This window comes from Daphnia pulex, chromosome 1 (genome assembly GCF_021134715.1).
Source record: "Daphnia pulex isolate KAP4 chromosome 1, ASM2113471v1".
NCBI classification, from domain to species: Eukaryota; Metazoa; Arthropoda; class Branchiopoda; order Diplostraca; family Daphniidae; genus Daphnia; species Daphnia pulex.
In genome coordinates this window covers 4,666,760-4,683,978 of record NC_060017.1, presented here as the reverse complement: position 1 = coordinate 4,683,978, position 17,219 = coordinate 4,666,760, and the positions used below count along the sequence as shown (strand labels likewise).

General features: G+C 39.1%; 3 protein-coding genes and 2 long non-coding RNA genes across 5 annotated transcripts; 4 read left to right on the top strand and 1 right to left on the bottom strand.

Annotated features, from left to right (window-relative positions):
- Positions 1-1,847: 1,847 nt before the first annotated feature.
- Positions 1,848-6,623, top strand: LOC124198478 (piwi-like protein Siwi). The gene is made up of 17 exons (XM_046594331.1): positions 1,848-1,971; positions 2,572-2,752; positions 2,815-3,097; positions 3,220-3,428; positions 3,489-3,590; positions 3,647-3,742; positions 3,807-3,962; positions 4,033-4,334; positions 4,403-4,511; positions 4,565-4,709; positions 4,781-4,922; positions 4,995-5,160; positions 5,244-5,366; positions 5,428-5,603; positions 5,664-5,778; positions 5,842-6,174; positions 6,228-6,623. The coding sequence occupies exons 2-17, from the start codon at positions 2,621-2,623 to the stop codon at positions 6,342-6,344; spliced, it is 2,706 nt and encodes a 901-aa protein (XP_046450287.1). The 5' UTR covers positions 1,848-1,971; positions 2,572-2,620; the 3' UTR covers positions 6,345-6,623.
- A 509-nt stretch (positions 6,624-7,132) lies between these two features.
- LOC124198474 lies at positions 7,133-7,887 on the top strand. Its single transcript, XR_006876576.1, has 3 exons — positions 7,133-7,596; positions 7,658-7,795; positions 7,863-7,887. It is a non-coding gene; the product is annotated as an uncharacterized LOC124198474 (long non-coding RNA).
- LOC124198468 lies at positions 7,882-8,871 on the top strand. The gene is made up of 3 exons (XR_006876574.1): positions 7,882-8,064; positions 8,487-8,750; positions 8,812-8,871. It is a non-coding gene; the product is annotated as an uncharacterized LOC124198468 (long non-coding RNA).
- Positions 8,872-12,715: 3,844 nt separating this feature from the next.
- Positions 12,716-13,568, top strand: LOC124198461. The gene is made up of 2 exons (XM_046594305.1): positions 12,716-13,042; positions 13,104-13,568. Exons 1-2 carry the CDS (start codon positions 12,999-13,001, stop codon positions 13,393-13,395), a joined length of 336 nt encoding a protein of 111 aa, XP_046450261.1. The 5' UTR covers positions 12,716-12,998; the 3' UTR covers positions 13,396-13,568.
- A 2,871-nt stretch (positions 13,569-16,439) lies between these two features.
- LOC124188869 lies at positions 16,440-17,219 on the bottom strand. Its single transcript, XM_046581832.1, has 2 exons — positions 16,966-17,219; positions 16,440-16,904 (listed from the first exon to the last, which is right to left on the bottom strand). The coding sequence occupies exons 1-2, from the start codon at positions 17,007-17,009 to the stop codon at positions 16,613-16,615; spliced, it is 336 nt and encodes a 111-aa protein (XP_046437788.1). The 5' UTR covers positions 17,010-17,219; the 3' UTR covers positions 16,440-16,612.

Sequence of the window (17,219 nt, the reverse complement as noted above, 5' to 3'; positions counted from 1 at the left end):
AAAAAGATCGGGAATGTCCACTTTTCCATGGGAAATTTTCAGAATTCATTTCTCCGTCGTTACTTAGCTAATCTTCTGTTTCTAAGTCCGAAAAATTCCAAGACAGGTATTTATGAGTGGACGATCGGCGGGTAATTCAACGAGAAAAGAAATGAGTTTTCACCCAAGGTCGTGCCCTCCCCCCTCCGCCTTTTACTTCGCACTCATTTTGTTTTAAATATATGAATTCAAACTACACCCCTTACAACCCCCTACCCCCCTACAACCTCATGATAGCTTAACGAGACTTAACTAGTATTATCTTTTAACTAACAGGCGTGTTTTAATTTTGTCGCGTATGAGGCATTTTATTTACTGACGTTTAACCAACTTTCTACAACAACTTAAACATTCAAGTAAGCTTCGATGGCAATCCTGTCATTTATTGATTAATTCCCTTTAACTCAAATAGGGGAGTTTCTTCACATTTGATTTCCTTTGTTTATTTCGTTAATATATCTTTTATCAACAGTTCAACACAGAAATTACGTCAACACGAATATTTAACCGTATTTAACCAGCTCAACGATTCAAGTAAAATTCGATGGTAACCCTGTATTTGTTTATTGATTACTTCCCTTTTAACTCAAATAGGGGAGTTTCTTCACATTTGTTTTCCTTTGTTCATTCGTTAATACTTAATGCGTCAACACGGAAATTGCGTTGAACATCTTATCTTTGCTCTTTGGTGTCGATAATCAAGGAATTGGAAATAAATCTTTGTTTTCGTGAGTTAATAGGAAGACCGAGGGGTTGGCAACTCACAGCTTGGGTGTACGAAGATTCGGGAATCTAGGGAGATTCTGAAACATTCTACAAGATTCTATGAGAGGAAAGATAGGGAGATTCTGGCCAGGGCGGGCCAGAAAGACGATAGGTTGTGCTCGTTTTCTTTAGATTTAGAAAAAAAAAAATTTCTTACATTTCTCGTCTAAAATTGCCTTCTTCCAAACAGAAAACTCGCGAGAGGCAGTTTGTTAAGGAAAAACAATCAAATAGTTCTAGATTGCAAACTTCTAGGAAAAAACCTGAAAATTTTTGCATTATTTTATCAAATAAACGAGGAATTTTTTTATTTCGACAGCCCCTCTACAGAGGGAAATAATTACGAATAATTACTGCTGTAGGGATCGACAATCTTTCTGTATTAGGAAATGCTTAGTTAATCTATTTAACATGAAAATAACCTACCAACTGTTTACTTTGAGCAGTTTTCTCACGGTTTACGGGTAGGGTAATCAAACCAAAGGTTCTAATGGGTAAATATGATTTAAAAATAAATCATTTTGTGTTAAAAACAGGTTTACTTTTCCTGGATTACAAGGTCATTTCATCTGGATTTCCTTTTGTCTCAACCTCTCTTTTGGGTGAAGTTATCTTCTCTTATGACTTAATTACAATTAAGATGGAACTGACCACGTGGTGTCTTTCTGGCAGACATGCTGGGAACTAAGAGAAATAAGGGTTCCCATCAACGTTAAAATATCGACGTTGGAAATGGAAACAAAGAACGAAGTTGGGTCGCAGTTCGGGTGAGGGTAAAAACCTTAAGGCATTTGTTTCAAGGTCAAATCATCTTATGTTTTCTCTTAATAGAGTGATCGATTTTATACGACTTATTGATTATTGTTTCAGGATTCCAATAACCAGCAAATTTTCATCAATTCAAATCAACTAATAATTCAATAATTCTCTAAATAATCGTTTTTCGGTAAAAAAAAACGGGTTGAATTTGGATTTCCGGAGAAACGGAAAAAATTGAATCCAATTTGAGTTCAATTATTGTGTGTGGCAACGCTGCTAGCCTCGTTTCTCTTCCCCCTTTCCCGCTTTTGTTATATGTTCGTACTTCGTAGGCACAGTGGGACCAAAGTTCAGACAGAACGGACGTCGATTCAATTACTGCGTCATCGAAATCTAATTTCGTTTAGGGTGATAATTTCTTTCTTTCTTATTATTTTTTGTGCTGTGTTACTGAATTGTTGCTAAGAATTACCGGTCGAAAAATGTGATTCGAAATGAAATATTCTCATTAAATTCACTATTTGGGACTGTTGTGTTAAGATTTTCATTTCCTAGAATTTTTTATCCCTAACTTTGTTTTTTTCATACATATACTTGAGCCAATCTAGAGGTAACTAAATTGTTGGGTAATTTTTGTGAACTTAGTCAGGATATTAGTTTTGGTTTCATTATGTCTAAATCACCAGCTAATTAAGGTTCATGCATAATTCTAAATTCGAAAGAAACCTAATCTAATTGCTAATACTATCATCTAATACTATCCTTGTCATAGTTTAGATTGTTGACTCGCAGAGAATACAGATCTAAAAGCTGATATTTCAACGGGATGTCAGCAGACATCAGTGCTTGGAGTTATTTCATATCACGGAATCATAATTTATTCTTCACTTCATTTTTTCTCTATTTTTTGTGCACTTTGTTCATCTTATAACTCAGACGTTGTGGATCTTAAAGTTGTTGTAAAATAGTTGAACTAAATTCTTACTTTTCTTTTTTTATTGTGTTCAGTTTTGTCTAGTTTGGTCGGAGAAAGTATTCACCTACAAACCATTCAAGAATGTCAGATCAAGATGCTCATGGACGTTCACGAGGCCGGGCACGTAGTTTACGTGGAGAATCGGATCCGGACGAATCCATTCGAAGACCAAGAGAACATGGAACAGCCCCATATACAACTCATCCACCTCATGTATGTTAAATTTTTGCTCAATGGTCAACTATAAATTAAGGATTCTTTCTTTCTAACTGCAGCATGCGGGGCGAGCCGGAAGCCGTGAACGCATTTTAGAAGAACCCGAAAGTAAACCTTTGCAGCGCTCAGGTTCAGGTGGTCGAGCTGTGCTAAGTCGTGAAGCTCCACAGGAACAATCTGGGGCTCCACATGGTAGGGCATCCTTTCATGGAGGGGCTGCTCCTCTGGCCGGGGCTTCAAGTGGAGAAGGAACAACTGTTGGTGGCCGTGGAGCCAGTCGTTTTCGCGAGCAGAGGGAAGCAATGATTGTCACTCGACCTTCGGCCGACTTCAGTAAATTGGGTAAATTAAAGAAACTGTCATAATTAAACCTTTTTTTTTTCTTGGCGTGAATTGGAATCGTATTTTTCAAGTTTTTTTTTTGTTTTTTAATATTGTCGTAATGCATGTGTTGTAATCATCAGGGCGAACTGGCACGGAACTTCCTGTGACTTCAAACTATTTTGAACTTATGAAGCGCCCTGATATGCATTTGCTGCAATATCGCGTTGACTTCGTTCCTGACGTTGACCATATTGGTGCCCGTAAGGCACTAATCCGCGTACATGAGGCCCAACTGGGAAAGTATCTTTTTGATGGAACTCTGCTTTACAATATCACTCGCCTTCCCCAAGTAAGTTTAAGTTTTGGAGCCATTCTGAAACTACTTAATAGCTTTATATTTTTTGTTTAGCCGCTGGAGCTCTTATCTAAACGCATTTCAGATAACTCGGATGTTGCTATTCATTTACGATTAGTCGGAGAAATTCACAAGGATGACGCTGCTTATACAACAGTAAGTGGTGCATTGTCTTAGAATGATTGGGTTTATTTTATTTACAATCTATTTAGGTTATGAATATTATATTGAGACGTTGTCTTGGCATGCTTAATCTAACTCTTTGGAAACGGGATTACTATGATCCGGCAGCTGCCACAGAAATTCCAGTAAGTTATTTGTCGTCATTTCAAATGTTTATAATTTTAATGTAATAAAACATTTCTTGTGTAGCAACATTTTTTGAATATTTGGCCTGGGTATGTCACTACTATACGCCACCACGAAGAAGGATTTTTGTTAGGAGTTGAAATCATTCATCGTGTTTTGCGTCGAGATTCTGCCTTGGATGTGATGCAAAAAATTCGCCAGGCTGGTGGTGACTTTCAGGTGATTTCTGTCTCAGTTGTGTTCGTGTTACGTTTTCAATGACAAACATTATCCACCTAACCATATTTAGGCAATGTGCTCTGCAGAGCTAGTGGGAAAAGTTGTCATGACTCACTATAACAAGAGAACTTACCGAATCGATGACATTGACTTCACGAAAAATCCGAACTCAACTTTTCATCTTCGAAGGGAAGATCGTGACATTTCATACTTGGAGTATTACAAGACTCGCTACAACATCGAAGTGAGACAACCCACACAGCCTTTGTTGGTGTCTCGCCCCACTCGTCGTGACGCCAATCGAGGTGACGATCAACCGATCTTTCTTATTCCTGAGCTCTGTGGAATGACTGGCCTAACAGATGACCAAAAGTAAAAATTGATAAATGTGAATGTTTTTTTTAAATGTAATTTAACTTTTTGTTGTTTTTTTTTTTAAGGAAAAACTTTACCCTTATGAAAGATGTTGGCAACATCACACGCGTAATGCCAGACAAGCGTGTTGAGAGCCTAATGAGGTTTCGCAAACGATTGGCGGACAACCCGGAAGTGAGTTTCATCTACAGATCATTTTAAGCAGTCTACAATAACGTCATTTTTAGATTCAAAGAGAACTCAATAGCTGGGGATTAAATTTTGCTGGCGACATAGTTCGGATAAACGCGCGTGTAATTCCTCCACAAACGATTCAACAGGGCGGTAATAGTTTTACAACCCAGGATGGAGACTGGAGTCGAAATATTCAACGTTGGTTTTTAATAACATTTATATTATATATTTTAACATGAAGAAATTTAATCAAGACTTTCATTAATTAGGGTCCAAAATGTGTGTAACGGTGGAACTCCGTGATTGGGCTTTGTTCACCCCATCTTCCATGACGCAAGAAGTAAAACCTTTCATTCAAATGGTCCAAAATGTTGGACGTGGACAAGGATTTGATATCCCAGATCCTGTTGTGTAAGTTTTATTTTTGTCAGTTGCTCTCGTATCAACGTTTTTCGAAATGAACTGAATTGCTTTCTATGACAGTTCCCAGATGCAAATGGATCGTACGTCAAATTACGTTGATGCGATTCGTAATGAATGTCGCCAAAAAGGATTTAGTCTGATATTTTGTGTACTACGAAGCGCTCGTGCTGACACGTATTCTTCAATTAAGAAGCTGACATGTGCAGAATTTGGTATTCCTTCACAGGTATTGCTTTTTTTTTTTTTTTTTGTAATCACAAGTAGTATAGCTATATTCTGAATAACAACGCTTTCAACTAATTTGAACAGGTAATTACCGGGCGGAACATAAAGGGACAACCAGGCAAACTCATGTCGATTGCTACAAAAGTCATGATCCAAATTGCATCCAAATTAGGAGCAGAACCTTGGAGAGTCTCGGTTCCTAACACTGTAACTGAAAATAATTTTTTTTTTCAATTTCTTTTTTTCTTTACTGTTATTTATTTATTAGAAATGGATGGTAATCGGTTATGACACGTACCATGATGCTCGTCAGAGAAAAGCTGTAGGGGCATTTGTTGCCTCCACTAACCCAACGTTTTCCAAATACTATTCTTCTGTCAAAATCCACGAAAACAATGAAGAGATTTCTCCAAGTTTCAAAGACCATCTTTTCGGAGCATTGAAGTAGTTTATCTACGTGCTTTATTTAAATTGGCATTTCATTAATTGATTTAAACTCCACAGAGCTTATTTTATTGTAAACGATAAGACTTTGCCGACATCCATCATTGTTTACCGTGATGGTGTAGGAGCTGGCGATATTCCACGCCTGAAAGATACAGAAATCGCCGCGTTGAAGGTAATATTGATCATTGGTAGGTAAAGAAAGTTTTTTTCCCCTAACTTTGTTGTTGCTGAGTAGGAAGCCTGCCGTGAAGCTGGCATAAGGACTGCGGGACTTCGTGGAACAACAGAGTACACTCCTTCCATTGCTTTCATCGTTGTCAGCAAGCGCATCAACACTCGTTTTTTTCAAATGAGTGGTCGTAGCCCGATGAATCCTGTTTGTGGCACGGTTGTGGACAGTAAAGTGACGCTACAAGAGAGATACGATTTTTTTCTTGTTTCACAAAAAGTCACTCAAGGGACTGTCTCACCTACAAGTTACAATATCATAGAAGATGATACTGGTATCAGTCCTGACATCCACCAGAGGTTGGCGTACGCCCTAACGCATCTCTACTACAATTGGCCGGTACAAAATATTTTATCGGTAATCTTATTTTATGTTATCACTTTTGTTTTTAGGGTACTTTGCGTATCCCAGCTCCGATCCAGTATGCTCATAAACTGGCATACCTAGTTGGTGAATCCATTATGCAGCAACCGCACGACAATTTATCGAGACTTCCTTACTATCTTTAACTTGCAGGCGTGAGTTCTTATTTTGTCGCATACGTGGAATTTTATTAATTGACATTTCCAACTTCGTACAACTAACAGACGAGTCAAGTAAGATTTGACAACCCTATGTCTTTTTTTTTTTCACTGATTACTTCCCTTGACTCGAGTAAGGGAGTTTCTTCACATTTGTTTTCCTTTGATCATTCGTCAACAAAGAAGTTATGTTGAGTTTCTTTTCTTTAATAATGTTATTTTTGTATGTTAATCAAGCGATTGGAAATACATCTTGGTTTAGCTGTAGCTTTAGCAACTTAAACTTTTATCAAAATAAAAAGACGGTAAACCCCAAGGTTCTCACTAAGCGTAGAGTGAGAGGCTCGAGTTACTCTTCTATCACAGCCGATCACAGCTATAGAATACTGGTATAGATGTATGTTATTCCAACCCTAAAGTAGTAAACATGCCAAAGAGTCGTGCGAAGTTTACGCAAATGCGATAGCAGAAACGAAAATTTTGGTTACGCTTGATAGATGATGTTCCCTTAAACTAAAGTGCGTCTGCAGAAATGGAAGGGATTCAGGGAATTCTTCCATTAAAATTGTTAGCTCATAAAACTTTTAAATTCTATCATAGAGAAAGCTATGAGAACATAATCAAGGCCATGGGTATTTGGGTAATCTTCAGGTTTATTTCAGCAACTTAGGGGAAGTCGCATGAAAAGATGCAGCCTGGCACATACAAACATGTGTTGTATTTATCTGAATTTTTTACTCAAGCAGTAGGTAGCAATTAACTTTAGTTTATTGCATTAATGTTGGTTTAGATTCAACATGACTGTTTGATGCCAAAGTTAGTTGGAACTCTAACTCATACACAGATAACCGTTGCTGCTGCTACCGTATTACAGCCACAGCCAGGAAAATTATTCTTTTCTTCAGAAAATTGTAAGTTTTATTTTTTGTCTAGACCCCCCATACCCCCAATCTCATCAGATTTATTTGTATGTGAAGTGTATCTAATAATCCATTTCTCGTGAGTCGTGATTTTAAGCCTCGGAAACAGAGTTCGGATAGCAATCCATCCGTTCCGCACTGTCAAATGTTTTGGCCGTCAGTAGGTGGCTAAAAATTTGGTTCATCCACCAGGTGACGCGAGTGTCTTCGTGAGGACGAAAATTAGCCATTTGTTTCCGAGACGCTGACTGAAAGTGTACTCCAAATTTATTATCGGAATTGCGGTGTCGATCTACATTTTCAGCCATGAAATGTAATTGGTAGTGCTAGTTTGGATTTCTTAAATTTGATTAATCTTAACGTTTCTGTCTGAATTTACAGGCAATCTGGCATATAATTTCACTTGGGTCGAAACTGCTGTCCATTTTGCCGAAATGTCGGCGATTGTTAGCTGTACCTAACTACCTATTCGGCTCTACGTCTCATCTCGTGCAGAAACACTTCAGAGCTTGTAATAAAGTAATTTTGATGATAAATTTCCCTGCAATAATGCAATAGGATTTATTAGTTGATATATATATTTCAGAGACAGAGATCCGTTTGCTCAACTGTTGCAGAAATTGAAAACACAACAAAGTCTGAGCTTCATGGCTGTCGTTCATTAACATGGTTTTGTTGCAGCCAGCTGGTGAAAGGTGTGATCGAGTCAAGTTGAGCTGCAGCTGCCGCATGCAGTTTATCAAGCTGGTGTTATCTAAAGTGTCACTGCAGGAAGACTTCTTGAATTGGTAATTATATTGATATTATTGGTTATTGGCAAGTCTTGTGTTTTCTTTGTTTGCTTGTTTGTTTGTTTTTTTATTTTGTATTCAACAGACAAGTTTAATTTGATGTGATGTAGAAAATTAGGGTTTATATTTCCCCCTTCCAAACAATTGGTTCCCTTCAAAAATAGCCACATTAGTGGTCAACTTCCACTGAGTTTTTTTTTCAATTTTCTTCCAATTAAATTAGTCCCACTAGAACAAAAATTCCCACTTAGTATTACCAAGTTTTTGTAACATATTGGAAGTAGATGTACAGAATTATTTCCTGGTTTCTTTTTTAATTTCAATTTATTATTAATTTTAAATTTAGTAAATTTTATTATTGGTACCCTTTTTCACATTTCAAAATGTTTTTGTTTCATTAATGTTCTTTTGCTTTGTAGGAGTTTGTGGTTGGTTTGGTGTAGCTGTTTGGTCTACAGTGGTTTTGCAGCCCCTTTCCAATTGAGAGATCCTCTGAAATGGAGTTTGGTGCAGACTTGCAGTTCAACATCACACTTAAATGTTTCATTTGCCTATGTTGGTGTCCATGCAGTATTTGCAGTGTTGAACAGTTGGGTAAAATAGTCAATGTTGCCTGGTGGCTGTCAGTCTTATTTTATCGGCTGCATTTTGTCGATATGTCGTCTCTTGGTACCGGCGTTGAGGTAATGCTTGATGTTTCGTTCAGTTATTGACTTTTAATTAACATCTCTATTCGTTTTTCAGTTTCATCGTTTGCTGCCGTTCCATAGACTTGATCCATTGGTAAACTGAGGAGAGGTTGCTGAAATTCAAGACTCGTCAATAAATTATGTAGATGCTGTAGAAAAATTACAAGTGCATATCTGGGCTCCCTTCTTCAGTGGCCCCGTTTCCCTAAATAACCACTAACCAACGCCCGCCGGTGGTCACTCACTCGCTGCGACAACCAGGAGGGAGGGAGATGTTTGGTCGAACGGGGACTTGCAAGGCGCATGATTCGATGAAATCTGTTGGAGGGTCATGAGTCTAAGCCGGAAGTCTACTATGATGCATTGCTCTCATAATAACTGCTCCTCAGCTCTCTTCGCTCTTTTTCCGGTTTCTCTTAACCACGGCCGGGTAATCTCCCTGGTAGAGTCAGTCGGGCAGTGTCTCCCCCTGCTTGACTGGCTGCAGTTTGTACCGGACGGTTTGTTTAATAAATAAAACAAGTAAAAAAAACCCATAAAACTTTCATTTTATAAATTGTTATTCATTAATTAAATATGAAAGGTAACAACTTGATTAACAATCATATTTATATAACATTGCTTATTAAACAGACCGTCCGGTACAAACTCTTAGTTAGTACTATTGCTCAAAAACTGATTCTCTTTGAATCAGCAGACTCGAGAGTTTATAGCGCCGTCAAGGTAGATATTTCTGAATGGTACCCGTCTTGTCAACTGCTAATGATTCGTGTTCTTGGTTTGACAGAAGCTGTGTTGTGTGTGTTGATCGTCTCCACCATGCACGCGATAATCAAGACCAGCAACGTCTTGATCGAGAAGAAGAAAAGAACGGAGAAGCAAAGAACGACGATGTAAATAGCGGGGTGGGTACCGCTAAATTCATTCTTAGTTGAATGTCGAATCGCTAATATCATTGTTGGTTATGGTAGAACAGTTTTCCACACTGGTACGCTGTATGACGTCGAGCATTGCCAAAATGGAAGTGCTCTTTGAAGAACTGAGCGTCTAAATCTTCTTCAGTCAGATGAAGCTAACGGATTCGGAAATCTTAAAAGAAGCAGAGGACATCACAGCTAAAAAAAAACGTGAGTCAAACTCCTGTGGTTAAGTTCTGCAGCTACTCTCAAAATATTTTGTCTTGTTTGCTCGTGTTGATTGTAGACTGCTTTTAAATTATCTATCAGGGAAGCCCTAATAAGAGGTCCAAGAGAAATTTATTCGGGTCAACTGATACCATACCAAGTACTAAATCGTTAATGGTTTTCAGGTAAAAAATAACCATGAGAATATGGGGTCGCAGAAATAGATGTCAACTGGTGGAAAATAAGAAGGTGATATGGTATTTTTCTTTTCTTTTTTAAAAATATTGTCTGGTGATCAGATGATCAGATTTGGTGAGGAACATCCAATCTGTCCATCGCGGTCGCTAACTAATTGGTAGAAAAACAGCACCAATAATGGTAAGAAGGTGTGCTGTGAAGTGGCATGATAATTTTAATCATGGACATTCAGGTTTCATTTCGTGATTTGTCAGGTCGAACTCGGATGTGCTTTATTCGAGATTTTAACACAAATTGCATTTTATACATAAACAAATGTATCATAAAGCTATGTATTACAGCATTACCCGTACTATGGCTCGTCCCGGTTTGTATTGCTTTGTATTATCTTTAGTTGAACGCTAAATTAATTAGAGGCTAGCTAAGAGAATTTGGCTAGATCTTTACAAGATTAGTGAATGTGATTTTTTAAAGAAATTGTGCCTGTTGCACATCGATATTATTGGCCTTGATTCTTAAAGGTGGCTTGGCTAAACTTTCGACGGTTAAACTCTATTTAATAAATAGATAATATAACATTTAGCTAATGATCTAGCATTCTTGACTAAATATTTTCAGGCAACTTTTGAAGTTTATGTGGGCACTGATTTGCAGAGTGCTCGTGACGCCAACAGATAAAATGGCCCAATCCATATTGCAAATTTGCAAGCTGTCTTCCAAAACCATCCAAAACCAAGGAATTTCTATTTGCAAATTGGTAATTATTTCAACCAATGTTTCTTTTTATTACTGTGCTAATAATAATTCAAGTGATGAAGTCTAATTAGGTAGAAAACCTTTCTGAAAAGTTTGGGAGCCATTGTTAATTTCAATTGGTATATAAAGTGAGTTTTAAGCCATAATCATTTGGTAATAATTTTTATATCATTGGTTGTTGTAGACCCATTCCAATCCCCAGCAACGTAAACCTGCAGAAGGAAAGGCACGTAAAACTTGTCATGCAGTGGTGTAGAGGTTGGGTGAGAACGGGATGTGTTACATAACCATTTGGTATTCATTTTGATATTGGTTGTTGTAGACCCATCCCCAGCAACGACAACCTGCAAAAGAAAAGGCACGTAAAACTTGTCAAAAAGAGGAAGGGTGAGAACGGGATGTGTCACATAACCATTTTCATTTTGATATTGGCTGTTGTAGACCCATCCCCAGAAACTTCATCCTGCAAAAGGAAAGGGCAGTCCACATTTCCTTCACATTCGAAGGTCACGGAGATCATTACATAAAACGTATCATGCAGTGGTGTAGAGGTTGGGTGAGAACGGGACGTGTTTCATCATTTTTAAGCAGCTGCAATAGCCGCAAGGCTTAAGAGGTGAGGGTGATCAAAAAATCGTATAAAACGAGAGAGAAAAGGCGAAGGTAAATCAGTTGAGGGAGCATCTCCGACACGGCAACAACTGCAGAGCTCTGTCTGTCAGTTCGCATCTATGGGTAAATATTCTGTCTTTTACAAAGAGTGTGGTATATCAATCCTTCTTTTGTTTATGTGTGCTTGTTATAATGTAATATTTATATTTAAATTTATAATTGTCTAGTAAACTGTGGCGTCGTGCTGCTGTTGTGTGTTGAATCATTAATGGCTGGGTCGACCACTGGTGTACCGATGTCTTCTTGGTATGGCGGATACCAAACCGCAACGCCACCGCCTTACTACCCAAAAGCAACTTACGCAATGACCAGTTCCTGCACCGATGTCTTCAAGTACTACACCACTAAAGCACCGGAGTTTTATAGCACAATTTACGCTGCCCCGAGCCACTACACTGACGCCACGAAGTTTTACTCTGCCCCGAGTTACTACACCACCAAGGCGACGTAGCATGACTACCCATGCTGCCCCATCCTACTACACCGAAGCTCCTAAGTATTACTCTGTTCTCATCTACTTATTGCACCGATTTTCCTAAATACTACTCTGTTCCCAGCTGCTACACCGAGACTCCCGCTGATTACTACACCGAAGCGGCAAAGTACTACTCTGCCCCGATCTACACAACCACAACTGAGGCGGCCAAGTATTACGCTGCCCCGACTCACTGCACAGAAGCTGCTCTTTCGTACTACGTTGAACAGAAATACTACACCGATGCTCCAGTTCACTACACCACGACCTACGCTACACCACGACCTACGCTACACCACGACCTACGCTACACCACGGCCTTCGCTACACCGCAGCCTCCAAGTACTACACCGAAGACGCCGCCTACAACAACGTATGCTGCCTAGTTTAGTTCACCGAGGCTCCCAAGTACTACATCACTAAGGCGTCGGAATTCTACACGTCTATGTATGCTGCCCCTGCCTGCTCCACCGGGGCCCCGCATTACTACAACACTGAAGCGCTCAAGTACTACACTACAACCTGCGCTGCCCCGAGCTACTACACCTACGTCCCGGAGTATTACTGTGCGTAAAAGGAGTCGTAAGAAAAAAGAAGTGCCCGAACTGCAGTGCCCTATCTGTCACCAACTGCATTCCTCGTCGTGTAACCGATTCGCAATTATGGGTAAATATTCTTTTTCTATTTGTTAATATGCTTGTTAATATTTAATATTCATGTTTCAATTTATTTAGTGTTTAGCCAACTATGGCGTCGTGCTCCTGTTGGGTGTTGTATCGTTGATGGCTGGGTTGACTGCTGGTGTAGCGATGTCTCCTTGGTATGGCGGAAACTGAACCGCAACGCCGCCGCCTTCCTACACAACTAACGCAGCAACCAGTTCCTGCACCGAGGTCTTCAAATACTACACCACCGGAGTTTTATTGCACAATTTACGCTGCCCCGAGCCACTACACTGACGCTATGAAGTTTTACTCTGCCCCGAGTTACTACTCCATCTAGGAGACGGAGTACTACATGACTACGCATGCTGCCACATCCTACTACACCGAGGCTTCTAAGTATTACTCTGTTCTCAGCTACTTATTGCACCGATTTTCCTAAATGCTACTCTGTTCCCAGCTGCTACACCGAGGCTCCCGCTGATTTCTCCACCAAGACGGTTGAATACTACACCGAAGCGGCAAAGTACTTCTCTGCCCCGATCTACGCAACCACAGCTGAGGCGGCCAAGTATTACGCAGTCCCGACTTGCTACACACAGGCCGCTCTTTCGTGCTATGTTGAACAGAAATACTACACTGATGCTCCAGTCTACTACACCACGACCCTCGCTACACCTAGCTTCAACACCGCGGCCCCCAAGTACTACACCGAAGAAGCCGCCTATTACACAACTACGTACGCTGCCTAGTTTACTACATCGACGAATTTAAGTATTGCCCCGCTCCAAACTACCAAACTTAGGTTCATATGTATTGCAATTTTCATGACTATATCACCACTGCTCCGACCTACCTAAGTTCTGAAGTATTTCTCTGTATTTGTGAAAGATTGCTGAAATACAAGATTGATTTTAAAACACAAGTGCATGTTTCTATTTTCTCCTTAAATACCTTCTGCTGACAATTGCATGATGTGAGAAAATTTTTCTGAATGGTATGTAAACTTACAAATAATTGATCTTGCCAAATACACTGATGAAAATTCAAACTCTTTTTTCAATAATATTTAAACTCTTCCCTTTTTATAAAATTGAAAGTCCAACAAATTTTCTGAAAAATTCAAAGTCCACACACCTAATTTTTCTGCTAAGTCCAGACTTTTGTTTTTGAAAAAAAATTTAAAAAAATCCCCCTTACACGAGATTTTAAGAAATTCATCGCGAAAAAGATTGATACGAATATTTTATTGCATACAAAATTTATTTTTATAACATTTTACATACATCATATACATTTTTCCTGTGGCCCCCAGGGGGGGGGGGCCTGTCGCTTTCTCTACCGCGATAATAACATGATGCAAGTTATATGCAAGTTATTATTTGTTTGGCGCAGAAAGCTTGTTTTATCTAGCAGTTCTCGACTGTTTCAAACCTGACATTGATCAGGTTGCCTCAGTCGTATACTGCATGATTGAATGAAAACTCAAGACAACAGATCAAACTTTTAACGCAGCAACACAAAATATCACTGGCAGAGCAATTTCATATGGCATGGATGAAAACGACAACACCAAATTTTTGAAGTCAGGAACCCAGATAGAACAGCTCAGCTACAACAGCACAGCAACTTCTGGATTACACTGCAACTGCATACAAAGGCTCAATCTGTCTTCGTCACACCTTTCACCATTTGGCTGCAACAAGGTAACCACCAGCGTTAAAGAAGTGTTTGTTATACCTGTTCAAGAAAAGAAAATTAGTTTCGAGAAACACAACTGTGTACATATGCATACTCATTATAACAAAAGAATACAAAGAGTAACAGAAAACTACGCAGACTAACAGAATAACTTTGATATCTGATTCAAACTTTCTATAGAAGCAGAGCAAATCATTCTACTCTCTAGTCATGTTAACTAAATCTGTAGTACTTTAACAAGACATTTGATCAAAATAATTACTTTTTTCTGTTGCATGAGATGAGACGTACGCCTAAGAAGAGGCAGCGAGACACACGAGGCAAGCCATTTCGGAAATGTACAGGGACTTCCAAGTCTGAGTTGAATGATTTGGCAAATTAGTTTCAACGTGCTAAATCACCTGTAAATTTACACATCAACATTTTACATTCAATAACAATAGAAAATTAACAATAAATACCTTTTAATTTTTATCGTGAGGAGCGTGACAGCCAACAACCTACTTCAGCTGCGTCTCGGAACAAAATGGCCACCGCTAAGCGTCCCTGAAGACACTCGCGCTACCTGGTGGATATCATTCATTCATCATTCATAAGTATTTTTTCTGAATGTTAAAGACGAGCAGTAGGTAACCATTAACTTTAGTTTATTGGATGAATATTGGAATATTTATTGACATATTTCCTTTAGATTCAACATGACTAACTGCTAACTAAATAAGTGGATGAATGATATCTATGGATATGATACCACCAGGTAGCGCGAGTGTCTTCAGGAACACTAAGCGGCCATTTTGTTCCTAGACGCAGCTGAAGTAGGTTGTTGGCTGTCACGCTCCTCACGATAAAAATTAAAAGGTATTTATTGTTAATTTTCTATTGTTATTGAATGTAAAATGTTGATGTGTAAATTTACAGGTGATTTAGCACGTTGAAACTAATTTGCCAAATCATTCAACTCAGACTTGGAAGTCCCTGTACATTTCCGAAATGGCTTGCCTCGTGTGTCTCGCTGCCTCTTCTTAGGCGTACGTCTCATCTCATGCAACAGAAAAAAGTAATTATTTTGATCAAATGTCTTGTTAAAGTACTACAGATTTAGTTAACATGACTAGAGAGTAGAATGATTTGCTCTGCTTCTATAGAAAGTTTGAATCAGATATCAAAGTTATTCTGTTAGTCTGCGTAGTTTTCTGTTACTCTTTGTATTCTTTTGTTATAATGAGTATGCATATGTACACAGTTGTGTTTCTCGAAACTAATTTTCTTTTCTTGAACAGGTATAACAAACACTTCTTTAACGCTGGTGGTTACCTTGTTGCAGCCAAATGGTGAAAGGTGTGACGAAGACAGATTGAGCCTTTGTATGCAGTTGCAGTGTAATCCAGAAGTTGCTGTGCTGTTGTAGCTGAGCTGTTCTATCTGGGTTCCTGACTTCAAAAATTTGGTGTTGTCGTTTTCATCCATGCCATATGAAATTGCTCTGCCAGTGATATTTTGTGTTGCTGCGTTAAAAGTTTGATCTGTTGTCTTGAGTTTTCATTCAATCATGCAGTATACGACTGAGGCAACCTGATCAATGTCAGGTTTGAAACAGTCGAGAACTGCTAGATAAAACAAGCTTTCTGCGCCAAACAAATAATAACTTGCATATAACTTGCATCATGTTATTATCGCGGTAGAGAAAGCGACAGGCCCCCCCCCCCTGGGGGCCACAGGAAAAATGTATATGATGTATGTAAAATGTTATAAAAATAAATTTTGTATGCAATAAAATATTCGTATCAATCTTTTTCGCGATGAATTTCTTAAAATCTCGTGTAAGGGGGATTTTTTTAAATTTTTTTTCAAAAACAAAAGTCTGGACTTAGCAGAAAAATTAGGTGTGTGGACTTTGAATTTTTCAGAAAATTTGTTGGACTTTCAATTTTATAAAAAGGGAAGAGTTTAAATATTATTGAAAAAAGAGTTTGAATTTTCATCAGTGTATTTGGCAAGATCAATTATTTGTAAGTTTACATACCATTCAGAAAAATTTTCTCACATCATGCAATTGTCAGCAGAAGGTATTTAAGGAGAAAATAGAAACATGCACTTGTGTTTTAAAATCAATCTTGTATTTCAGCAATCTTTCACAAATACAGAGAAATACTTCAGAACTTAGGTAGGTCGGAGCAGTGGTGATATAGTCATGAAAATTGCAATACATATGAACCTAAGTTTGGTAGTTTGGAGCGGGGCAATACTTAAATTCGTCGATGTAGTAAACTAGGCAGCGTACGTAGTTGTGTAATAGGCGGCTTCTTCGGTGTAGTACTTGGGGGCCGCGGTGTTGAAGCTAGGTGTAGCGAGGGTCGTGGTGTAGTAGACTGGAGCATCAGTGTAGTATTTCTGTTCAACATAGCACGAAAGAGCGGCCTGTGTGTAGCAAGTCGGGACTGCGTAATACTTGGCCGCCTCAGCTGTGGTTGCGTAGATCGGGGCAGAGAAGTACTTTGCCGCTTCGGTGTAGTATTCAACCGTCTTGGTGGAGAAATCAGCGGGAGCCTCGGTGTAGCAGCTGGGAACAGAGTAGCATTTAGGAAAATCGGTGCAATAAGTAGCTGAGAACAGAGTAATACTTAGAAGCCTCGGTGTAGTAGGATGTGGCAGCATGCGTAGTCATGTAGTACTCCGTCTCCTAGATGGAGTAGTAACTCGGGGCAGAGTAAAACTTCATAGCGTCAGTGTAGTGGCTCGGGGCAGCGTAAATTGTGCAATAAAACTCCGGTGGTGTAGTATTTGAAGACCTCGGTGCAGGAACTGGTTGCTGCGTTAGTTGTGTAGGAAGGCGGCGGCGTTGCGGTTCAGTTTCCGCCATACCAAGGAGACATCG